We start from the raw sequence: 27,520 nt of genomic DNA, 5'->3' as shown, positions 1-27,520 counted from the left end.
TTTTTTTAATCGGCTCGTGTGCGCCGCAGGCTATGCTATATAAATATAACTTATGTGGATAATTATCTATTGGTGACAAAAATAGCTGCATAGCTAAGTGGGTAATGTGTTGGCTTACAAAATGCATGGTCCGCGGTTCGATCCGTCCAGGCGAAAGGTAAAATTTACAAAATCGAATAATTTCTTCTACATTGTTTGTATTACAGAAAAAGGTGCTAAGAACTAAAAACCTTGTGGAAGTGAGAAAGATATGAGGGAAAATGCAAATAGCCTTTAAAGGATTATTTTTTTGAGTTAGTCTTTATGAAATTGTTTTTACATCCTGGAAAAGAATAAACGTTTATCACAAATATTATATATACTTTTCTTCCAAATAATCTTCCTTAAAGCAAAAAACAAATGAGAAACGAACTTTGTCTAAAATTTCGTTTGGGAGGAAAGAATGTTTTTTTTTGTGTGTACTTAAAACCTACCAGTGTCTCTCATTCAGTAACATTTTGTTGGCTATGATTCGGGGGGAGATACGACCGATCTCATTATCCACTTTCCTGTGTTGTACCCTCTATCGGCTACATTTGAAAAATGTGTATTCTGCGTGATCGACAAACTCCTCTTCCTCGTATATGCACGTTTTTGAACTGCATTTCCCCATATGGTTCAAATATTTACGAAAGTCTGGTTTAGGTAGTAGTTCGCCTCGCCGTATTTTCTGTCCCATCATACTCGAATATCTGTTATAATTCGATGTGTCCACCTGCCTCTACTTTCGTTTCTCCTGTGTTTTTTCCATTTCTCTATCGTTTCTCGCTGGATGTCTTCTGTCGGGGTTGACGCGCCCGGTTGGTTGGCAAGAAAAATCTTCCTAAGCTCAAATGCCTGAAGGTCTATTGTGACCATTCCCACTATCACTAGTACGGCTTCTCTCGATACTGTGCGATACGCTGATCTAACCCTGAGGGCTGCTCTTCTCTGCACAGAGAGAAGGTTATTGGCTCGGGTTTGTCGTTGTAGTGTCGACGCCCAGATTTCAGATCCATATAGAGGTATGCTGTTTTATTGTCTCCATGAGTACTTTCCTTCTACTTGGGAGTGGTCCTCCATAAATGCCGGTACTCTGTTCGGTTTTCGCGTTGAAACTCCATACAAAACCACAAAATGCGAATAACTAGCGAAATTTTTTTTAGTTTTTTTTTTCGAGTTGTAAAACTGACGTTTATAGCATGGCGCCATTTGCAATGTGAATTAAGAAATAATTTATTTATTAAAACTATATGTGTGGGATCATATTTTTGTTCCAAAAATATACAAAGGATCAAAGGAGTAGCAGATCAATAATAATAAACTCCGCTTTCTATGTGCGAAATAATGGTTTCTATAAAATTTTTTCGAAAGAATGAACATAGTACCGGCCTTAAGGCGGCTCAATCCTGCCGTTATCGCGGCAGTCCTTGTGCTCGCATACTCTATCTGTTTGAAGTACGTTAGTTTTGTGTCTAGTCGCGGTTAACATTTGCATGAAATAATCTTTGAATATTAATTTATACACGGAGAGAAGGAAAAAGATCGTCTCTTAGAGCAAAATTTAATTTTTGGATGGGGAATGTTCCATTTTTTGCTACAAAAATGTTTTTTTTTTCTCGCCAAAAATAAAATGGTTGTCGAAATCAGATACATAATGTCTGCAAAAATAATATAGTTGCGACGAACATGCTACATGTTCACCGTCCAAAAATAACAATTTTCTCTAGGATGTGATCATTTAGATAAAGATTTCATACATTTTTATACCCTCCACCATAGGATGGGGGCTATATTCACTTTGTCATTCCGTTTGTAACACATCGAAATATTGCTCTAAGACCCCATAAAGTATATATATTCTGGGTCGTGGTGAAATTCTGAGTCGATCTGAGCATGTCCGTCCGTCCGTCTGTTGAAATCACGCTAACTTCCGAACGATACAAGCTATCGACTTTAAACTTGGCACAAGTAGTTGTTATTGATGTAGGTCTGATGGTATTGCAAATGGGCCATATCGGTCGACTTTTACGTATAGCCCCCATATAAACGGACCCCCAAATTTGGCTTGCGATTGCTCTAAGAGAAGCAAATTTCATCCGATCCAGCTGAAATTTGGTACATGGTATTAGTATATGGTATCTAACAACCATACAAAAATTGGTCCACATCGGTTCATAATTATATATAGCCCCCATATAAACCGATCCCCCGATTTGGCTTGTGGAGCCTCTAAGAGAAGCAAATTTCATCCGATCAGGCTGAAATTTGGTACATGGTGTTGGTATATGTTCTCTAATGACCATGCAGAAATTGGTCCACATCGGCCCATAATTATATATTGCCCCCATATAAGCCGATCCCCAGATTTGACCTCCGGAGCCTCTTAGAGGAGCAAAATTCATCCGATCCGGTTGAAATTTGGTACGTGGTATTAGTATATGGTCTCTAACAACCATGCAAGAATTGGTCCATATCGGTCCATAATTATATATAGCCCCCATATAAATCGATCCCCAGATTTGTCCTCCGGAGCATCTTGGAGGAGCAAAATTCATCCGATCCGGTTGAAATTTGGAACATGGTGTTAGAATGGGGTCTCTAACAAACACGCAAGAATTGGTCCATATCGGTCCATAATTATATATAGCCCCCATATAAACCGTTCCCCAGATTTCATCTCCGGAGCCTCTTGGAGGAGCAAAATTCATCCGATCCGGTTGAAATTTGCAACGTGGAGTGAGTATAAGGCCGCTAATAACCATGCCAAAATTGGTCCATATCGGTCTATAGTTATATATAGCCGATACCCAATCACACAAAAATTGGTCCATATCGGTTCATAATCATGGTTGCCACTCGAGCCAAAAATAATCTACCAAAATTTTATTTTTATAGAAAACATTGTCAAAATTTTATTTCTATAGAAAATTTTCTCAAAATTTTATTTCTATAGAAAATTTTGTCAAAATTTTATTTCTATAGAAACTTTAAACTTAATTATATACGTATTTAATCGGCCCTTTTGTAGTTTAATATATACCACGTATGGACTATGTGTATGTTGTTATGAAGTTTTAAGATACCTTGCCATCGGCTTCAGTAGAAGTTTCTACGCAATCCATGGTGGAGGGTACATAAGCTTCGGCCTGGCCGAACTTACGGCCGTATATACTTGTTTAATTTTCATATATAGCTCTTAAAAAATAAAAAAATATCTATGTGAACTTGCTAAAAATTTCGTGTCAACTATCGGGAAAATTGTATATAAAAATTTATTAAATTCATTAAACACTATACATTTTTCGTACTTCATTACTAAAATAGAAACAGAATTTAATCTTTTCTAACTCTTGATTGGTAAAGTTAAATTAATGCCTATTAATGAGTGCCCATAAATGAAATGGTGTAAATGAAGGAGATAATTGTAAATTCTAAATTGCTAGTCAATGCATTATAGAAATGTTTAAAACATTTTTTAACGGCTATTTATTTAACTTTGTCCTACAAATTGATGTCTGACTTCTATATGTAATTTACATTAGAGCTTAATTGAGGCTTTTGATTATTTTTATTTTTACTATTTGACGGCATAGGTTGGCGTTCCCTTGACAAGGTTCTAATTGGATGACGACTTTTTTATATCCTCCACAAAATTGATACGAGCAATACTTCTCAACAAGACTATTATCGTAGTCAACAAATCTATGGAAATACTAGTAGCTATCATCACATTGTCTGATTAAAAAAAATTCTTAATTGAATGGAAATATTTATAATTCGATCGGTTGCTGCATATAGGGAACTACATGTATGTAATTAAATTTAATTTGCGATATTAATATCACGAGTTTTTGTTATTGCCCTTTCATATGCGAGATATCGATAATAATAATAGCAACAAGTATGACAGACAATTGAAATTATCCATAAACTTTTAGGTTCATGAAAATTTGAATTATTCATGTAATTTGGAAGCAATTATTCAAAGGATATAAAAGCACCACAACAATCTTCGAATGACTTTGTATTCTGGCGATTAAGTAAAAACAATTAAATTTTTTATATTTCCATTTAACATTGTTTTTTCTAAATTTGTAATACTCGTCTATAAAAAAATACTGGAATACATATTCATTTATATAAAATTTTCTGATTTATCATCAATTTTGAATTAACTTTATTTATATTTATTAGGTATAGGATCTTTGGAATACAGATAACAAGTTTTCAACACCCTCTAAAATAATCGCCTCTGTAACATATACTCTCAAACATATTCTGCTTCAAAAAATTGTTGTACTATGCAAACATATTTTGTTTTATCCTACAACAATAGAAAAAATTACGTTCCATAGTCGTGAACGGACGGTGACAAAATGAAACGGAAACGTTCACAAAAAATCAAAATGGAATATTCACACGGCATTCGTTTTTCTTTAGCCATGAAAAGTCTTAAAATAATCGTTAGACGTTATTATGGCAACTCCGTCGGTGGTACAATATGCTAAGGCACGCTAGCGGAAATCTTTTTATACCCTGCGCCACACTGTGGAACAGGGTATTATAAGTTAGTGCATATGTTTCCAACACCCAGAAGGAGACGAGATAGACACATGGTGTCTTTGGCAAAAATGCTCAGGGTGGGCTCCTGAGCCGATATAGCCATGTCCGTCTGTCCGTGAACACATTTTTGTAATCAAAGTCTAGGTCGCAGTTTTTGTCCAATCGACTTCAAATTTGGCACATGTTCCTAATTTGGGTCAGAATAGAACCCTATTGATTTTGGAAGAAATCGGTCCAGATTTAGATATAGCTCCAATATATATCTTTCGCCCGATATGCACTAATATGGACCCAGCAGCCAGAGTTTTATACCAATTTGCTTGAAATTTTGTACAAACATAACACTTAGTTGTATAGTCAAGTGTGCAAAATTTGATTGAAATCGGTTAAGATTTAGATATAGCTCCCATATATATCTTTCGCCCGATATGGACTTATATGGCCCCAGAATCCAGATTTTTGGCCAAATTTGGTTGAAATTTTGCACTAGGAGTACAATTAGTAATATGTGCTAAATTAGATTGAAATCGGTTCAGATTTAGATATAGCTCTCATATATATCTTTCGCCCGATATGCACTAATATGGACCCAGCAGCCAGAGTTTTGTACCGATTTGCTTGAAAAAAAAAATTTTTTGTACAAACATAACACTTAGTCGTATAGTCAAGTGTGTAAAATTTGATTGAAATCGGTTCAGATTTAGATATAGCTCCCATATATATCTTTCGCCCGATATGGACTAATATGGTCCTAAAAGCCAAAGTTTTGGCCCAATTTGGTTGAAATTTTGCACAGGGAGTAGATTTAGCATTGTAGCTATGCGTGCCAAATTTGGTTGAAATCGTTTCAGATTTAGATATAGCTCCCATATATATCTTTCGCCCGATATGCACTTATATGGACCCAGAAGCCAGAGTTTTATCCCGTTTTGGCCCAATTTGGTTGAAATTTTGCACTAGGAGTACAATTAGTAATATAGTCATGGGTGCCAAATTTGATTGAAATCGGTTCAGATTTAGATATAGCTCCCATACATATGTTTTTCTGATTTCGACAAAAATGGTCAAAATACCAACATTTTCCTTGTTAAATCGCCACTACTTAGTCGAAAAGTTGTAAAAATGACTCTAATTTTCCTAAACTTCTAGTACATATATATCGAGCGATAAATCATAAATAAATTTATATTTTTTTACTAAAATTGTGTTCCACCCTAGTCATTAGCCAACTTAAATTTTGAGTCTATAGATTTTGTAAAAGTCTATCAAATTCTGTCCAAATCGAGTGATATTTAAATGTATGTATTTGGGACAAACCTTTATATATAGCCCCCAACACATTTGACGGATGTGATATGGTATCGAAAATTTAGATCTACAAAGTGGTGCAGGGTATAATATAGTCGGCCCCGCCCGACTTTAGTCATTCCTTACTTGTTTTTTTTTTTAATTTTGTTTATAAAGTCGTAACCATAACGTTTTCAGATCATGAACGCTGGTTGTTGTTTTGACAACGCATGGTGTCATTTTATCGTTGTCTGATTCACTCCGTCTGTTCTCAGTTTGACACTACATGTGTGTTGATTCACTTTCATGAACGAATCCTTTTGAACACGCAGAGAAGAAACATGATTGTCACAATCATATTCGAAGAGCAAAATAATATGATAGGAGCTATTTTTGCGGCGACCATGTAACATTTTAACCTGCAACCATGTTGGCTCAGTGAACATGGTTCTAAGAAAAATGTAATTGTCCTCATCTAAAATGTTATTATATTGATAAAAAGAATTTTGTTTGAATAAAAAGACAATGGTCACGATTTATGGTATTCATTAAAAATGTTTTTCTCCTAGTTAAAAGAACATGGTCACAACCTAAAATGTTTTGATCTTTATGAAAAAACTTTTTTCATCGTCGAAAAAAGGACGCCACTTGAGAAAAGAAAACACAAAATTAACTTTATTTGTTTGTTTTTATTTATTTATAAACTAATTCATTGTTTATTTGTATTTATAATGCCGTTCAAGCAAACATCATATATTTTTACACACTCTATTTTATTTCAACAATAAGTAATTATTCCATATTTACATCGTGCCCATCAAATGTACAAATGCAGACATCATGTAACTGAAAATAAAAATAAATGATACCATATAGCAAAATGCAGAACAAAAAACAGGTACATTTTTTCAATTACACTTTCCTCTTTTGTGTTCACATAAAACCACGTGCCACTTCTGAATAAATAAATTAACACAAAACACAGTAAATCCGTATTCTCCGTCCATTCCAAGAAACAATCAACACACGACTGACGCGCAAAATGAAAATCGTGTGTACCTGCTCAATGTTTTTATAAAATACTTTTCGCTGCAAACATGTTAAAAAATTAAATGGTCACGAAAAAAATGTAAATGGTCTTTATGGCCATGTAATGGTTTTAGACATGTCTATACTTAACCTTAACCTTACTTAACCTTCCCTGTAAAAAGTAAAAAAAATTGAATGGTCAGGTGCATAATTTTCCCGACCATTTAATTGTCTCAAATTCTATCATTTAAATGATAGAACATGTTTGCGGTATTTGAGAGCCATTCAAATGCTTATTGCCACCATACATTTTTCTCCGCTCGAAAATTATTTTTACAAAGACAAAATACATGGTTTTCTCGACAATTGCATACTGTAGATAAGCAATAAATGGATGCGGCAACCATGTCCAAACATGTTTTTTCTGTGCGTGAAATGAGCACGCCGTGCATAATTTTTTCTATGAGTGTAAGTACAATGCTCTGAACAGTCTAAGTAAGTGAGTGTGAATCAATTCGGGCTGCTAACGCTACACTGAAAAAAAATTGTCCTGAGACCAAACATTTCATGTCCTTAAAATGCGAATCCAAATTTTGCTTAGCATAGAAGACGCATTTTTTTCCTTGTCCAAACTTTTCAATTAACCTTCTAATTAATGCCTAAGCCCTTCATTAAATAAGGTAGCTTTTAGTAAAACACACCCTAAAATAAAAAGAAAACTTAGTTGAAACTGTTCAAGAGGCTTTGCGGCATATACAGAATTGTACCGCATAAAATTTTCTTGGTTAGGTTTCTTGCTTTTGTATCGTTAACATTAAATATTTAATCAGCTGGCCAAAAAATTGGGTTAAGCCGATTTGTCCTTACAGTTAAGTAATTCGACCTAAAATTGCGTATCCTAAAATGAAAGAAAATTTTGCTTTGACTAAGGTCAACTTGCCTATAATAATTCTGAAAAATTCTTCAAAATTAATGAAATCGTCTTTAAAATTATTGACTTTTTGCATCTTGACTACAGAGCAAAAAAGCCTTTAAAAATGGGAGATTTTTTCAACATTTAAACTTGATTTTAAAGGACTCTGATAGCACATGAAGAAAAAATCTGAAAAAAACCAACAAATTGAACTTTGTTTCCTAGAATTAGGTACGCAAAACTTAAACTTTAAAGAGATTTGTGTCTTAAATTTTTCCTTACTTCAATTATCCGCTTCTTTGGCTCGAAATCTATACCCAAATCATTAGTGTAAGGACTAAATCTTTGGAACCGGACATGTTTTTTTTTTTTGAGTGAAAGTATATCTTTTTTACGGCCCTAAATAGTTCATTCTTGTTACTAAATATTTGTTTAATGGCAGAAAAATGTTTTAAATATATTATAATTATACAAATAAAAACATATTCTTTGTTTTGAATATTACACCCCACACATTATATGCTTGCACTTAAAAATAATATTCTAAAAATTTAAGTTCCAAACCTATAATTTTTACACCCAAACATATCGACTGCTTCATTTCAAAGTACGCTAAGTCTAAAAAGTGAATTTTACAAAAAACAAGTTCAAAGTTTTGTTTTTGAAATTTCTCAAACCCAGAATAAGATAGAAATTCCCTTATTTTCGGTCTTAAAATCATATTAATTATAGTTTTTTTTTTTACCCAGCAAAAACTCTCATTACCCGGTAATCTTGTAGGTAAGCCTATTTAAAAATTAATAACCACTTATTAATTGGCATCGCTTCGGATTACATTTACATACGCATGTCCTAGGAGGAAAGTACATTACATATTCTTTTTGATTTTTTTATGTAAGTGCTCGATTATGTGAATAATTATATAAACTACAACTGCCTAAAAATTTGAGAATAACAATTCGAAAATTACCGAGAAGTATTTATTTTTGTCATTACAAGTTAGTCATTATAACTCGCCGCAATGTAATGCAACGTGTAATGACAGCTTTACTCCTGGTAATGTCAATTGTAATGAGATGTGGTTACCTAGTTTTTGCTGGGTAGTATTTACGATCTCAAAATAGTAATAATATAACATGGCTAAAAATTACTTAGACCACTTTAACCGAACAAAGCCTTTTTTACCTTTTTACATTGGATTTTTTTTAAACTTTTGTCACAGGCTAAGTACAATATTAATCATAACTTTTGATAGAAGTGTCTACACCCTCACAAAAAATCGCTTCTGTAACATATACTCCCAAACATATTTTGCTTCAAGCATATACATTTTTGGGTATTGCCCAAACATTTATTTGTTTGATCTCTTCCAATATATAATATGTTTGAAAGCATATTGGTCTAAACAATATATGTTTGGGTAGTCTAAGTTCCAAACATTTTGTATTTTTGCATCCAAATTCAATAATGTTGTCTTCCAAAAAACAATATGTTATTATGTGAACATATAATATGTTTGGTAGCATTTTGCACCCAAAAATATTATATGCTTAAAAAAATTTCTCCCAAACAATATTGTGCTCAAAATTTTATTTATTTATTTATTTATATATAAATATATTTACAATCATAATGAATTATGAAAATAAACAGGTAATATAGGTGCTAACAACATAGGTTTTCGATCTGAATGCTCAAAATGTTGTTTCTGCCTAATTGTATATTCCTCCACATCTTTCTCATTCCACGAGATTTTTTAGTTCTTAGCACCTTTTTCTGTAATGCAAACATTGTAGAAGAAATTGTTATATTTTATAATTTTTTTTAATTTTACTTTTTGCCGGACGGGGATTCGAACAGCGGACCACACAGTTTGTAAGGATCAAAGAAGTAGCTGATCAATTGCCCAAGGAAAAATAAAATGTTAATTTTGTAATAACAAGCCACAACCACCAACTTAATTTAATATCGCTCCCTGTTAAATAGCGCTCCAAGCTACTAAACACATATATGTTTATAGGCTATTTCTAAATTAATATATGTTTGCATGCAAGCATATTATATTTACAAACATTTTATGTCCCAAACATAATATGTTCTAACATATTAACATATATGTCCCAAACATGTTATGCTAGTTTATGAACATTATATGCTTGCACTCAAAAATATTGTGTTTAAAAATTTGTGTTCCAAACATATAATGTTTATAGCCAAACATATGAAAAACAGTCTTTTTCAACCGTGTAAACAATTTTGAAAGGATGTAATTCACAAAAATCCGAATAAAATACAACGAACTCCATCAAAACACTCTAAGTCGACTTAGCGTATTCTGGAATGAGGGCATCGATATGAAAAACAGATTTATTTTCAGGTTATTGCATTGTTGATACAAGGGTTTAAAGAACGGGGATTAAAGAACAAAAGTATTAATAATAGAAAATCGATTTATTGTTTTTCAAAGTATTACCCAATAAGATCTAATTTATATTGTTAATTATTATATGAGCTATATGAACAAAGTAGATTATGGAATTAGATTGAGTCATTGAAAAGAAAACGCCAGACGCAAATCTACACGGATGAAAAAGACTGTTTTTCATATGTTTGGCTATAAACATTATATGTTTGGAAAACAAATTTTTAAACACAATATTTTTGAGTGCAAGCATATAATGTTCATAAACTAGCATAACATGTTTGGGACATATATGTTAATATGTTAGAACATATTATGTTTGGGACATAAAATGTTTTTAAATATAATATGCTTGGATGCAAACATATATTAATTTAGAAATAGCGTATAAACATATATGTGTTTAGTAGCTTGGAGCGCTATTTAACAGGGAGCGATATTGAATTAAGTTGGTGGTTGTTGCTTGTTATTACAAAATTAACATTTTATTTTTCCTTGGGCAATTGATCAGCTACTTCTTTGATCCTTACAAACTGTGTGGTCCGCTGTTCGAATCCCCGTCCGGCAAAAGGTAAAATTAAAATAAAACAAGTATATACGGCCGTAAGTTCGGCAAGGCCGAATCTTATGTACCCTCCACCATGGATTGCGTAGGAACTTCTACTAAAGGCTGTCATCCACAATCGAATTACTTGGGTTGCGATAACACTTGCAGATGGCAAAATATCGTAAAACTGTTTAACACTGTCTTCTAAATTGTAAGTTAGCCCATACGGGGTATATATTAAACAAAACAAAGTTAATATACCCCCATCCTATGGTGGAGGGTATAAAAAGGCCGATTAAATACGTATATAATCTAGTTTGACAAAATTTTCTATAGAAATAAAATTTTGACAAAATTTTCTACAGAAATGAAACCTTGACAAAATTTTCTACAGAAATAAATTTTTTACAAAATTTTCTATAGAAATAAAATTTTGACAAACATTTCTATAGAAATAAACTTTTGACAAAACTTTCTATAGAAATGAAATTTTAATAAAACTTTCTATAGTAATAAAATTTGACAAAATTTTCTATGGAAATAAAGATTTGGTAGATTACAAAATTTTCTATAGAAATAAAATTTTGACAAAATTTTCTATGGAAATAAAATTTTGACAAACATTTGTATAGAAATAAACTTTTGACAAAACTTTCTATAGAAATGAAATTTTGACAAAACTTTCTATAGTAATAAAATTTGACAAAATTTTCTATGGAAATAAAGTTTTTGTAGATTATTTTTGGCGATATGGACCAATTTTTGTGTAATAAGTCATCGGCTATATATAACTAAAGACCGATATGGACCAATTTTTACATGGCTGTTAGAGGCCATATATTGACAAAATGTACCAAATTTCAACCGTATCGGATGACTTTTGCTCCTCCAAGAGGTTCCGGACGTCAAATCTAGGGACGGTTTATATGGGAACTATATATAATTATGGACCGATATGGACCAATTTTTGCATGGTTGTTAGAGACCATATACTAACACCATGTACCAAATTTCAACTGGATCGGATGAATTTTGCTCTTCCAAGAGGCTCCGGAGGTCAAATCTGGGGATCGGTTTATATGGGGGCTATATATAATTATGGACCGATATGGACCAATTTTTGCATGGTTATTAGAGGCCGTAAACTAACATCAGGTACCAAATTTCAACCGGATCGGATGAATTTTGCCCCTCCAAGAGGCTCCGGAGGTCAAATCTGGGGATCGGTTTATATGGGGGCTATATATAATTATGGACCGATATGGACCAATTTTTGCATGGTTGTTAAAAACCGTATACTAAGACCACGTACTAAATTTCAACCGGATCGGATGAATTTTGCTCCTCCAAGAGGCTCCGGTGGTCAAATCTGGGGATCGGTTTATATGGGAGCTATATATAATTATGGACCGATATGGACCAATTTTTGCATGGTTGTTAGAGGCCGTATACTAACATCAGGTACCAAATTTCAACCGGATCGGATGAATTTTGCCCCTCCAAAAGTCTCCGGAGGTCAAATCTGGGGATCGGTTTATATGGGGGCTATATATAATTATGGACCGATATGGACCAATTGTTTGCATGGTTGTTAGAGACCATATACTAACATCAGGTACCAAATTTCAATCGGATCGGATGAATTTTGCCCCTCCAAGAGGCTCCGGAGGTCAAATCTGGGGATCGGTTTATATGGGGGCTATATATAATTATGGACCGATATGGACCAATTTTTCCATGGTTGTTAGAGACCGTATACTAAGACCACGTACCATATTTCAACCGGATCGGATGAATTTTGCTGCTCCGGGAGGCTCCCCAAGCCAAATTTGGGGATCGGTTTATATGGGGGCTATACGTAAACGTGGTCCGATATGGCCCATTTTCAATACCATCCGACCTACATCAATAACAACTACTTGTGCCAAGTTTCAAGTCGATAGCTTGTTTCGTTCGGAAGTTAGCGTGATTTCCACAGACGGACGGACAGCCGGACAGACGGACGGACGGACAGACGGACAGACGGACGGACATGCTTAGATCGACTCAGAATTTCACCACGACCCAGAATATATATACTTTATGGGGTCTTAGAGCAATATTTCGATGTGTTACAAACGGAATGACAAAGTTAATATACCCCCATCCTATGGTGGAGGGTATAAAAATCATACAATTGAATAATTTCTTCTACAATGTTTGTATTACAGAAAAAGGTGCTAAGAACTAAAAAATCTCGTGGAAGTGAGAAAGATGTGGGGTAATATACAATTGGGCAGAAACAACATTTTGAGCATTCAGGTCGAAAACCTATGTTGTTAGCACCTATATTACCTGTTTATTTTCATAATTCATTATGATTGTAAATATATAAATAAATAAATAAATAAAATTTTGAGCACAATATTGTTTGGGAGAATTTTTTTAAGCATATAATATTTTAGGGTGCAAAATGCTTCCAAACATATTATATGTTCACATAATAACATATTGTTTTTTGGAAGACAACATTATTGAATTTGGATGCAAAATTACAAAATGTTTGGAAATTGACTACCCAAACATATATTTTTTAGACCAATATGCTTTCAAACATATTATATATTGGAAGAGATCAAACATCTTTGTTACTGCAGTAATGCAATAACACGAAATCTACACCCAGAGAAGGAATATGATCACCTCAAACAGGTTTTAAGAGCAAAATGTTATTTTTGGGTGGTGACCATGTAACATGGTTTTCGCAGCCATGTTATTTTATCGGAAATCATGTATCTGATTTCGGCAAGCAGGTTATATTTGACGAGAAAATAACATTTTAGTGGCGAACATGTTACATGGTCACCATACAAAAATAACATTTTGCTCTTAAAACATGTTTGAGGTGATCATATTCCTTCTCTGCGTGTATTTGTAGAGGCTATTGATGAATTCACCTGATTAAGATCTATACATTTTTGCCTACGTTTCAACCAATTGTCGAAGTACTTTTGCAATTCTGATTAAGATATCTCCAAAACATGCATCAAACGTTTCACAGGTTTCGAGAAACGTTGACCTCGCATTGTCGTGGAGAAGAGGTATCCGTCCCCGGTTTGTGGAAGGCAACTGGCAAACAAATGGTTGTGTACCTCTCAGAATTGACTGTGTTATTCTAGTGGCACGATTTCTACATCCCAACTTGCCTTAATTTTCAGCAGTTTTGTAAAGGAGAAAAAGTCAAGCAGCATTTATCCTTGCAAGGAATTCATCGATGAATTTATAAAGAAATATCCCACTTAAATGCGCTTCTTCTATGCATGAATTTCAACGCTTTCAAAGGAAGCATAAAATACGGATGTGGACAGCATGATATCGTAACTTGCCACATATTTCGTAAGAAGTCATGATAAAATACACAAACAACTCTTTTTTACAGGAGTGCAACCTTGTAAGCGAGAGACGAAGCACCCACTTACCCTTGTGCAACTCAGCTGCGCTAATTTCAACACCACCATTATTTACATATTTTAAGTACGTTGTTCGTCCTATATGCGTAGAATGAAGCGCTGAATTCTGCACTGACAATATAATTAATTTTACTGCTTCTATATTTACAATTATTTTTTTCCTGGGACGTTTAGTTAGCTATCAACTTTTGTTGGATTTTGTTTCGAAGCACCGCGATTGTATTTTTGAAGCATTTCTTTCGACCAATCGAAACGAGCCATTTTCTGAGCGATTGGCAAATTATAAATGTGTATCCAATTAAGAAAAATTGTTGTATCATTAGAAAAGTGTTATAATAACCCCATTAGATCTACATTGTTTGATTGCAACCAGCCCACTTGCGTGCAATAGTGAAGACTATTGTGATTGCACGATATCATTTAGCAGTACTTAGACAATGATAAACATTTCCGTTTTTCTAATCGATTAGAAATTTATTGTTAGAAAAGTTTTTTTTTTATTCATTTGTTTAAATAAATATATGTTTATATCAGATACTGACACAGAAACATTAATAGATGAAAGCATTTCCTTTTTTAATATAAATTTGAATAGATTGTAAACACGTTTCGTGTTAAAATTTCCATCATTACGATTCTACTGACAATTTACACCATTTGGCTTAGTAATCTTAGAGCATATAACGCTAATGATGGATGATATTGTCACGATTAATTTTTTAATATCTTCATTTTATATTGATAGGGTATTGATATATTCAAATTAGTGAGGGGTTGATATATTCAAATCGGGTGGGGAAGCTATCTGACTTAAGTCTGTAGCTATCCCACTGAATTACTCATATTATATTTCGCTGAGAAATAACAACCGGCATTGTTGTGAACGAATTTGTTTAAATTCGTTATCAATAATAAAATCGTTATGATATATACATTGTCAAAATCTAACACAATAGCCTGCCAACGACATCCAAATTGGTTCGCCACATGTTAAACCACGATTTCAACTAATTCCACGCCTTACTGGAAGCAAAAGGAACGATCAGAAAATCTAACATATATTGGAAAACAAGTTAAAGGTCCCAAAGGCTCCAGAATTCACAGCAACATAAAAAAGTACACACACCAAAAAAAAAAAATCTGATTCAACCACGAAATTAATTGATCCAATTAATTTTTGAATTGAAATGTCTTCAATCACAGAAATGATAGTATCAATTAAAAAATTAATTGAAAGTCAATTAAACAATTAATTGATCCAATTAAAAAATTAATTGATACCATTAATTTTTGTGATTGATTTTTGTTTTGTTTCAATTAAAATTTTATTTGGAAAAATTTTCGTGAAATTTTTTTCTCTGTATACTCGAATTGAATTAAAAAAACAGTTCGGAACTGGTTACTCTGTTTTCAGTGTGAAAAATATATAATAATCTTTGCATCCCTCCCTTGAAGTCGTATGTCATAAAACAAAGGCAAATTTGATTTAAAGAAACAATCTTTAAATTGAGGATTAAATATTTAAATATACTGGATTAAATATTTGAATATTAGTCTGATATCAATACAGTCTAGAGTTTATATACGAGCTTATTGGAAATTGAGATAAAAGGAATTGATCCCATTAAGTTATTGAAAAGAAAATGTCAGGTACCAATATACACAAGCCTAATTAAGACTGTATTAATTTCACAAATTTATACGAAGGTTGGGTTTTAAATTTCTGGATTGAGCAACCCTAGTGTTGCAATCCACCAACAGACAGATCCATTGTAAAGCATGAAATTTTTGAGGTTATACGAGAGTTAGGTTAGGTATAGTGGCAGCCCGATATTTCAGGCTCACATACACTATTCAGTACGTTGTGATACCACGGTGGTGAACTCTCTTATCATTGAGTGCTGCCCGATTCTATGTTAAGCTTAATGACAAGGGAACTCCTTTTTATAGCCGAGTCCGAGCGGCGTTCCACATTGCAGTGAAACCACTTAGAGAATCTTTGAAACCCTCAGAAATGTCACCAGAATTACTGATTTGGGATGATCCACCGCTGAAAAACTTGTTGGTGTTTGGTCGAAACTGGGTTTGGATCTACGACCCTGTGTATACAAGGCGGGCATGCTAACCATGGCGCCACGGTGGCTCCCATACGAGGGTTGCCTTTTAAATTTCGGGATTGATCAACCCTAGTGATGCAATCTGCCAACTGACAGATCCATTGCAAAGCATGAACTTTTTGAGGTTATACGTATTCAGAACGTTGTGACTATGTCTGTTGTTTACAGCAAAAGATTAATCTCGTCCAAAACCGTTGATACTGTACGTCAACTGATATTGCAAGATCGTCAAGTGAACTATCGTGAGATTAAGATAACCGTAGATATTAGTGGAACCAGCGTACATTCAATATTGCATGATCAGTGGACCGTCAAAAAAAAAAAAAATTTATTCGCTTTGGAGCCCACTTAAAAAAAGACTTGTGTCGATTGGTCGAAAGAAATGCACCAAAATACGATCGCGGTGTGAATAAAAAGGGGTCTGCTCTTTTGGAGATTGCTGAAAACACTGATTTTATTTTTAATTCTTCTTTCTTACTTGCTATCTTACAAACTATTTCTTAGCCTAGTCCAACACTATTTTCTCTTATAATGCCATAAAACTAACATGATAACGTTTATCCTGGAAATCCCATACCAGCGTTGCCACAATGAATTTTTATTTTAGACTAACATTTTTCCGAAATTGGACCAAAATTCGTATCAGCGGACCATTTGTCCAAATTAAATTAATAGCATTTAATAGTTAAATTTTTCCATAATTTTATCAAATTTTTATTTCAAATTATTTCGATAGAACATTTTGTCAAATTTGTATTTCTATAGAAAATTTTGTCAAAATTATATTTCTATAGAAAATTTTGTCAAAATTTTATTTCTATAGAAACTTTTGTCAAAATTTTATTTCCATAGAAAATTTTGTCAAAATTTTATTTCTACAGGAAAATTTTGTAAAAATTTTATTTCTATAGATAATTTTGTCAAAATTTTATTTCTATAGAAAATTTTGTCAAATTTTTATTTTTATATAAAATTTTTACCAAATTTTCTTCCTGTATAACATTTTTGAATAATTTTGTATCTATACAAATTTTTTTTTTAAGTTTATTTCTGTACAAAATTTTGGCAAAATTTTATTTCTATAGAAAATTTTGACAAAATTTTATTTCTATAGAACATTTTGACAAAATTTTATTGCTATAGAAAATTTTGTCAAAATTTTTATTTCTATAGAAAATTTGGGAGCCACCGTGGTGCAATGGTTAGCATGCCCGCCTTGCATACACAAGGTCGTGGGTTCGATTCCTGCTTCGACCGAACACCAAAAAGTTTTTCAGCGGTGGATTATCCCACCTCAGTAATGCTGGTGACATTCCTGAGGGTTTCAAAACTTCTCTAAGTGGTTTCACTGCAATGTGGATCGCCGTTCGGACTCGGCTATAAAAAGGAGGTCCCTTGTCATTGAGCTTAACATGGAATCGGGCAGCACCCAGTGATAAGAGAGAAGTTCACCAATGTGGTATCACAATGGACTGAATAGTCTAAGTGAGCCTGATACATCGGGCTGCCACCTAACCTTACCTTACCTTACCTTCTATAGAAAATTTTGTCAAAATGTTTATTTCTATAGAAAATTTGTCGAAATTTTATTTCCATAGATAATTTTGTCAAAATTTTATTTCTATAGAAAATTTTGTCGAAATTTTATTCTATAGAAAATTTTGTCAAAATTTTATTTCTATAGAAAATTTTGTCAATTTTTTTCTATAGAACATTTTGACAAAATTGTATTTTTCTATAGAAAATTTTGTCAACATTTTATTTCTATAGAAAATACTGTTAAATTTTATTTCTATAGGAAATTTTGTCAAAATTTTATTTCTATAGAAAATTTTGTAGAAATTTTATTTCTATAGAAAATTTTTTAAAAATTTTATTTCTATATAAAACTTTGTCAAAATTTTATTTATTCTGATAGTTGGTTGATAGTTTTGCTGCAAGTAGAGGATGCTGATGAGGAATGTGGTAATTCCGAAACGTGCGTCCATCCAACCATCTTGCAGTCTATAGGGCTTTGCCCAAATAAATTTGACAAACATTCTTTTCCTCTGTTGGTTAAGCTACACTTGTAGTTTAGTCAATGTATGGTTTTAAGCTGAAAAACAATAACAATGATTAAAGAACAAAACCAACAATAACAAAACAAAAATTTTATTTCTATAGAAAATTTTGACAAAATTTTATTTCTATAGAACATTTTGACAAAATTTTATTGCTATAGAAAATTTTGTCAAAATTTTTATTTCTATAGAAAATTTTGTCAAAATTTTTATTTCTATAGAAAATTTTGTCAAAATTTTATTTCTATAGAAAATTTTGACAACATTTTATTTCTATAGAAAATTTTGACAGCATTTTATTTCTATAGAAAATACTGTCAAAATTTTATTTCTATAGGAAATTTTGTCAAAATTTTATTTCTGTAGAAAATTTTGTAGAAATTTTATTTCTATAGATAATTTTGTACAAATTTTATTTCTATAGAAAATTTTGTACAAATTTTATTTCTATAGAAAACTTTGTTAAAATTTTATTTCTATAGAAAATTTTGTCGAAATTTTATTTCTTTAGAAAATTTTGACAAAATGTTATTTCTATAGAAAATTTTGACAAAATTTTATTTCCATAGAAATTTTTGTCCAAAATTTATTTCTACAGAAAATGTTGTCAAAATTTTATTTCTATAGAAAATTTTTAAAAAATTACCGATTTTGGTCCGATCGGACCACAATGGCAACCCTGTCCCATACATTAAAACTCTAGGTAGCACTACTTATCGTAACATATACACAAAAGACAATACATACACAAATGGAAAAGTACAGTACAGATCGCAACATATGTTTGCTTACGATAGATGATGTTGGAGAAATTCAAACACGGTGCTTCGAAACACGTCTATTACGTGGCAGGTCATGAATCGTGAATTTACGCGTATGAGGCAAACCCAACAAAGCACTTTCAAGAAAATGAAGGTTTGTTAAAAAAAATCTAGACATATCGCAAAAAGTTAATCGGATCCACATCAAATTTGATATGTGATGTCAGTATATAGTTTTTAACAACAGTTCAAAAATATAAACCGATCCCAAAATTTATCTCCTTTAGACTCCTGGAGGAATAAACTTCATTCGATTCGGTGGAAATTTGGTATTTGATGTCGGTATAAGCTTTCTAATAATCATGCAAAAATGCGTCGATATTGGTTCATAATTCTGTATAGCCCCAACAAAGTCCAACCACCATGATATGACTTCATGATCCTCATGGAAGTACAAATTTTATTCGATCCGATTGAAATTACAATTACCATGCGAAAATTCATATCAGTTCATAATTATTTATAGTCTACTCTATATAAACCGAACAAGATCTAAAGAGTCTTATATAGGTATTTAATTTTGAATTGGATCAATTGAATTTGTTTTGCTATCAATTTCAATTAAAAAATAATCTGATCAATTAATTTTGTGATTAAAACCTCATACACATTACACTTTCAAAATCCACTTTAAGTAAATTTCAACTGTCATTTTCCTTATAAAAAAGGTTTTCAAATCCACTTTTAGTAGATTTCGAGCCAAATGGGAATGAGCTATAAAACCAAAAATTATTTTTTTTTTCTACTTAACTGAGCTTTATGAAAATCGTCAGAAATTGCGCTGTTAAAATATTTTTACTTTTGTTTTTAATTATGAAAGTTTTCTCTTTTATTTTCAGCGGTTTGGACAGTTCATCCTGCAGTCAATGTATAGCTTTACTTAAAAAATTAGCCGCTTTGGGTCATACCATTGTCTGTACCATACATCAACCTTCGGCTCTGATATTTGAAATGTTCGATAAATTGTATACAGTAGTCGAGGGTCATTGTATATACCAGGGACCCATTAAAGAGTTAATACCCTTTTTGGCTGATCAAAATCTTCTATGTCCCAGCTATCATAATCCAGCAGATTTTTGTAAGTAAAAAAAAATATATCTAAAACAAACAATGTAAAATAGTTTAGTATTTTTTTTTGTTGTTTTTTAATTTGCATAATCTAAACAATGCCAATCCTATAATTTTATCTCTTTTCAGTGTTGGAAGTGGCTGTTGGTGAACATGAACGTGACTTGGAAAAGCTTATAAATGCGGCCAACAAAAAATATTACGAAGATAGTGATTTAAATCAATTAAATCGTGTAACACGACTAATAACCAAAATGCAAGGTGAGTATACAATAGGGATGTCATGTTTGACAGGGGATTTTTGTGAAAAAGTATTTTTGAAATCTGAAAGCATAACATACTCTAACGGCCATTTTCATGTAGCTCCGTTAGGCTTTAACTGCCAGTTAACAGAAAGTAAATTGCAAATATCTTCTCTCCAGTTAACTTTAACTGAAACATTTTCGTCAGTTAAGTTCCTAACTGCACACAAAAAAATATTTTTCTGATTCAATCACGAAATTAATTGATCCAATTAATTTTTTAATTGAAATGTCTTCAATCACGAAAATGATATTATCAATCACAGTTTTAATTGGGCATAGAAAAAATCCTTGATTAAAAAATTAATTGATGTCATTAGCAATTTTCAATTAATTTTTTAATTGATTCAATTAAAAATTTAATTGATTTTGAATGCAAACCCCAATTAATTGTTTATTTAAAAAGGTAACTATTTTCAACTACTTTCTGAATTGGCTTAGAGTTTTTATTTTGATTAAGAAATGTTCATCACTTTTTTTAACTGACTTAGTCTTCTGAATTTGATTAAAAAGTTAATTCTATCAATTAATTTTTTAATTAAAAATTTTAAAATTTTCAATCATTGACTTAATTAACCTAATGTTTCTATCTTGATTAAAAAGTTAATTGTATCAATTAATTTATTAATTGAAAAAACATTCAACTTCAATTAACTTTTTAATTGGAAATATTCTGGTGATATTTTTTTCTGTGTGGCATATGGAATATATATGCAAGTTTTAACTAAAACAATTTTCGTCAGTTAAGTTCCTAACTGGCATATGGAATATATATGCAAGATGACAGCTTCGTCCATATTACGGTTCAAAAGTTAGTTAGTTAACGGAACACTAACGGAGCTTTATGAAAATGGGGGTAAGGCCAAATCCAAATCGAATGAAAACAATTCTTTCTTTTGGAACAAAACTTTAGACAAACATAATTTCCCTTTTATTAAGAGCAGATAAACCCGAATTTATAATGATGTACATAATTGTCTCTAATATATTTTATGTTCTTAAAAAAACAACTGAGTCAAAAGAAAACTTGGTTTGTCTAGAATTTCGTTCCTCTCATCTCTCTTCTTTGAGTTTATATAAAATCTTGAAATGACATACCTAATAATTGAGTTTTCATCACCTTTGTTTTAAGTCTCTTTGGACTTTCGCCAAATAAAAAATTTAGCTCGCAAAAAAAAAACTATCTTTTTTTTCCACGTAAAAATATAATGAATGGCTGTAAGGCTGCGTCATCCGTAGTTTTGGATTTACCTGGTAGCAATTGAGCCTCATGTTGATTTTGTTTTCTTATGGCAAGCATGAATGGCCTACTATGACTTTTTTAATGTTGACTTTCTTTTTGCAAATTAGTTTCTGTTGTTTTTTCCTTTGCATTGTACGATGGATAATTTGTTTCAAATGCCTCACACTGAAATTATTTTGTAAAATGGAACAGTGGAAGATATTGAAGTATTTGTTGAAAGAGAATAATGAAACAATTGTGTCAACTATGCTAGGCGAGTGTGAATTTATAATACCGAGGAAACGGTTGTCGATGGCATAGGTTAAAGTGGCAGCCCGATTTAGTTTGAGGCTCACTTAGACTATTCGGTCCATTGTGATGTTGATGGCATAGGTACTAAGGGAGTTTTTCTGAAGGACCCAAACACCGTAATTCTGTTCGGTCGGTGATAAGTCCCCGGTGTAACAAAGAAAAACACATTTTTTTGTCAAAATTCGTTTTTATTATTCTACATAGTTCCCTTCAAGATCGCTACAACGATTATAACGACCTTCCAATTTTTTGATACCATTTTGGTAGTACTCCTTCGGTTTTGCCTCAAAATAGGCCTCAGTTTCGGCGATCACCTCTTCATTGCAGCCAAATTTTTTCCCTGCGAGCATCCTTTTGAGGTCTGAGAACAGGAAAAAGTCGCTGGGGGCCAGATCTGGAGAATACGGTGGGTGGGGAAGCAATTCGAAGCCCAATTCATGAATTTGTGCCATCGTTCTCAATGTCTTGTGGAACGGTGCGTTGTCTTGGTGGAACAACACATTTTTCTTCTTCATATGGGGCCGTTTTGCCGCGATTTCGATCTTCAAACGCTCCAATAACGCCATATAATAGTCACTGTTGATGGTTTTTCCCTTCTCAAGATAATCGATAAAAAATTATTCCATACGCATCCCAACAGAGGCCATTACTTTGCCAGCGCACTTTTGAGTCTTTCCACGCTTCGGAGATGGTTCACCGGTCGCTGTCCACTCAGCCGACTGTCGATTGGACTCAGGAGTGTAGTGATGGAGCCTTGTTTCATCCATTGTCACATATCGACGGAAAAACTCGGGTGTATAACTCGTAAACAGCTGCAAACACCGCTCAGAATCTTGAACACGTTGTTGGTTTTGGTCAAATGTGAGCTCGCGCGGCACCCATTTTGCACAGAGCTTCCGCATATCCAAATATTGATGAATGATATGACCAACACGTTCCTTTGATATCTTTAAGATCTCTGCTATCTCGATCAACTTCATTTTACGGTCATTCAAAATCATTTTGTGGATTTTTTTGATGTTTTCGTCGGTAACCACCTCTTTCGGGCGAACATTGCGTTCACCGTCCTCCGTGCTCATTTCACCACGCTTGAATTTTGCATACCAATCAATTATTGTTGATTTCCCTGGGGCAGAGTCCGGAAACTCATTATCAAGCCAAGTTTTTGCTTCCACCATATTTTTTCCCTTCAGAAAACAGTTATTTATCAAAACACGAAATTCCTTTTTTTCCATTCTTTTCACAATAACAAAAGTTGCTTCACAAAAGACGCTCTATCTCACAAACTAATTGACTTACAGACGTCAAATTTTGAGACGAATTATTTGAAGGTTGGTACTATATAAAAACAAGTATATACAGCACTAAGTTCGGCCGGGCCGAATCTTAAATACCCACCACCATGAACCAAATATTAGGGTTTCCTTTGAAATTTCAGGAGGGCTTGAGGACTTGAGGACACTTCCCGAAGATAAATTTAAAGATTTCACCTATGAGGACTATATCAGATTCTGTATTTATAAGAACCATTTTTGTTTGAGTTTTAGAGGAATCATTAACATCTCTTGTAAGTGTGCAAGAAAATTATAAAATAACATCTTGATTTGAAATCTTATATCTGTAGAAGTAAAATCTGAAAATTTTACATTGACTTTCAAGCAATTTTCATGATCAGTACGCCTTCTACACACTCAAGAAGTGAAGTCGGTCTATATGGAGGCATTACCAAATGGACCGATAAAAACTTAATCACATACACGTTTTTGTGAGCCAAAAATACCAGAATATTTACAATTTCAGCAAATCAGATAAAAACTATGGTTTCTAGAAACCCAAGGAGTTAAATCGGGAGATCGTTCTTAGGGGGCTATACTAAAATATGGACCGATACTCACCGTTTTCGGCACACCTCTTTATGAATCGAAAATACTTCTAGATTTCCAATTTCAGGCAAATAGGATAAAAACTTCGGATTCTAGAAGCCCAAGAAGTAAAATCGGGAAATCGGTCTATATGGGGGCTATACCGAAATATGGACCGATACTCACCATTTTCGGCACACCTCTTTATGGCCCTAAAATACCTCTAGATTTCCAATTTCAGACAAATTGGATAAAAACTACGGTTTCTATAAGCCCAAGACCCCAAATCGGGAGGTCGTTTTATATGGGGACCATACCAAAACATGGACCGATACTCACAATTTTTGGTACACGTATTTGTGGTCCTACAATATCTCTAGATTTCCAATTTCAGATAAATTGAATAAAAACAGCGGTTTCTATAAGGTCAAGAAGTAAAATCGGGAGATCGGTCTATATGGGGGCTATACTCAAATATGGGCCGATACTCAACATTTTTGGCACGCGTATTTGTGGTCCTACAATACCTCTAGATTTCCAATTTCAGGTAAATTGAATAAAAACTGCGGTTTCTATAAGCCCATGAAGTAAAATCGGGAGATCGGTCTATATGGGGGCTATACCGAAACATGGACCGATACTCAACATTTTTGGCACACGTATTTGTGGTCATAAAATACCTCTAGATTTCAAATTTCAGGCAAATTGGATAAAAACTACGATTTCTATAAGCCCAAGACCCCAAATCGGGAGGTCGGTTTATATGGGGACTATATCAAAACCTGGACCGATATAGCCCATCTTCGAACTTGACCTGCCTGCAGACAAAAGACGAGTTTGTGCAAAATTTCAGCACGATTGCTTCATTATTGAAGACTGTAGCGTGATTACAACAGACAGACAGACAGACAGACAGACGGACATCGTTATATCGTCTTAGAATTTCTCCCTGATCAAAAATATATACTTTATATAGTCGGAAATCGATATTTCGATGTGTTACAAGCGAATTGACAAACTTATTATACCCCCGTCACCATTCTATGGTGGTGGGTATAATAATATGCATTTAATACTAGCGACGCCATCTATGTGTCAGACCGGGGACTTATCAGCCAACCTGTTACAATGACATTTAAAACTATTGGACAGTTGACTTAAAACTATTGTATGTAATCTCCCAAACATAATATGTTCTAACATATTAAGATATATGTCGCAAACATGTTATGCTAGCTTATGAACATTATATGCTTGCACGTAAAAATGATGTGCTAAAAATTTGACTTCCAAACATATAATTTTTCTACACCCAAAACAGTCTTTTTCGTTAGTGTAGGTAAAAGTGCAATTAACAAAATTGAAGTTCAAAACATATCACAAATTACGAGCTACTTTTTTTCTGTATAGTATAATTCAATGATTTCAAACTACACGGATGAAAAAGACTGTTTTTCATATGTTTGGCTATAAACATTATATGTTTGGAACACAAATTTTTAAACACAATGTTTTTGAGTGCAAGCATATAATGTTCATAAACTAGCATAACATGTTTGGGACATATATGTTAATATGTTAGAACATATTATGTTTGGGACATAAAATGTTTTTAAATATAATATGCTTGGATGCAAACATATATTAATTTAGAAATAGCCTATAAACATATATGTGTTTAGTAGCTTGGAGCGCTATTTAACAGGGAGCGATATTGAATTAAGTTGGTGGTTGTTGCTTGTTATTACAAAATTAACATTTTATTTTTCCTTGGGCAATTGATCAGCTACTTCTTTGATCCTTACAAACTGTGTGGTCCGCTGTTCGAATCCCCGTCCGGCAAAAGGTAAAATTAAAATAAAAAAAAATCATACAATTGAATAATTTCTTCTACAATGTTTGTATTACAGAAAAAGGTGCTAAGAACTAAAAAATCTCGTGGAAGTGAGAAAAATGTGGGGGAATATACAATTGGGCAGAAACAAAATTTTGAGCATTCAGGTCGAAAACCTATGTTGTTAGCACCTATATTACCTGTTTATTTTCATAATTCATTATGATTGTAAATATATAAATAAATAAATAAAATTTTGAGCACAATATTGTTTGGGAGAATTTTTTTATAATATAATATAATATTTTTGGGTGCAAAATGCTTCCAAACATATTATATGTTCACATAATAACATATTGTTTTTTGGAAGACAACATTATTGAATTTGGATGCAAAAATACAAAATGTGTGGAACTTAGACTACCCAAACATATATTGTTTAGACCAATATGCTTTCAAACATGTTATATATTGGAAGAGATCAAACATATAAATGTTTGGGCAATACCCAAAAATGTATATGCTTGAAGCAAAATATGTTTGGGAGTATATGTTACAGAAGCGATTTTTTGTGAGCGTGTATGTAGTCAATTAATGTTTAAAAATAAATCTACTGCAGTATAATTTTTGCACATTCCACCTAACCTTCTAAGGGGTTACCATTAAATTAAAATGGCTTATTTTAAATATTTTATATGTATTGTGAAAACTTTATTAGCTCATGGAATTGCAAACTCTTTTTAAATGGCTTAATGAAATTTCTTAATTATAAGCGTAAAACTATTTTGCGAAAACTTTATTAGCAAACCCTCTAATGTAAGGTCTGCCATTATGTTTTTATATGATACATAGTCCAACAATTTATTTAATAACTTAAATATTTGCAGACTTTTTATTTTTCATTTGTGTTCTTTTTTATTGCAGTTGAAAAAGGTGACTTGGCAAATTGTCATCTTGCCACCGTCAATGACAAAAAACTCTCGAAAAGCTTTAATAGCCCAGTAGATAAAACTCAAAAGTCCACATTTTCAAGCTGTGATTATGCAAAACCTGCCACGGATGACTTGGCCTTAGAGGAAATGAAGGCCCTTAAAACCACGCCTGTTGATGGTCACATGGACATAACCAATGGTCATGCTATCGATGATGAACACCACAATCAAATGGATAAGCAAAAATCATGTAATGATGATGAGCTAACATTTGACACCGAAAAATTTACCAAAGCCTCGTTTCTAATGCAATATCTCTTGCTGTTGAATCGAATATTTTTATGTTCCAGACGTAATAGTGTAAGTACTAAAATTAAAAAAAAAAACAACATTTAGCCTTTTTATTCTCCAAGTTTTAAATATTTCCTCAACACGATGGAGATTTTAATGAATACCTTTTGGTATTCATTTTAATTTTCTGCTTTGATTACAATTTAATTTGTTTACGGTACAGTTCAGCGAAATAATAGGTGTGTTATAATGGAATGCTTTACTACAAAATGTTATAAAATCGCGAGCATTTAACATACAATTATAGTTCACTGGGTATGTAATGGTAACCAAGTACATAATATAATTGGCTTTAGCCCATAAAATACATTAGATGACATAACCTTGTTGTGAGCTTTATATAATTCTAATAAGTTTTCGAAAAAAAAAACGTGACTACTTCTTCACTGTTGACACAATGATCCACAG

The 27,520-nt window shown here is 32.8% G+C and overlaps 1 protein-coding gene across 3 annotated transcripts in view; it reads left to right on the top strand.

Annotated features, from left to right (window-relative positions):
- LOC142227185 (ATP-binding cassette sub-family G member 1-like) overlaps positions 1 to 27,520 on the top strand; it is a 126,676-nt gene that overhangs the window by 69,682 nt on the left and 29,474 nt on the right. For all 3 annotated transcript variants that reach the window (XM_075297589.1, XM_075297590.1, XM_075297588.1), the window contains exons 5-7: positions 20,069 to 20,307; positions 20,427 to 20,558; positions 26,754 to 27,121. In XM_075297589.1, coding sequence (XP_075153704.1) covers positions 20,069 to 20,307; positions 20,427 to 20,558; positions 26,754 to 27,121 — 739 coding nt within the window. The remainder of the gene's footprint in view (positions 1 to 20,068; positions 20,308 to 20,426; positions 20,559 to 26,753; positions 27,122 to 27,520) is intronic.

The sequence above is a fragment of the Haematobia irritans genome, chromosome 2 (genome assembly GCF_050003625.1).
Source record: "Haematobia irritans isolate KBUSLIRL chromosome 2, ASM5000362v1, whole genome shotgun sequence".
Taxonomy (NCBI): Eukaryota; Metazoa; Arthropoda; class Insecta; order Diptera; family Muscidae; genus Haematobia; species Haematobia irritans.
This window is presented reverse-complemented; position numbering and strand designations above follow the sequence as displayed.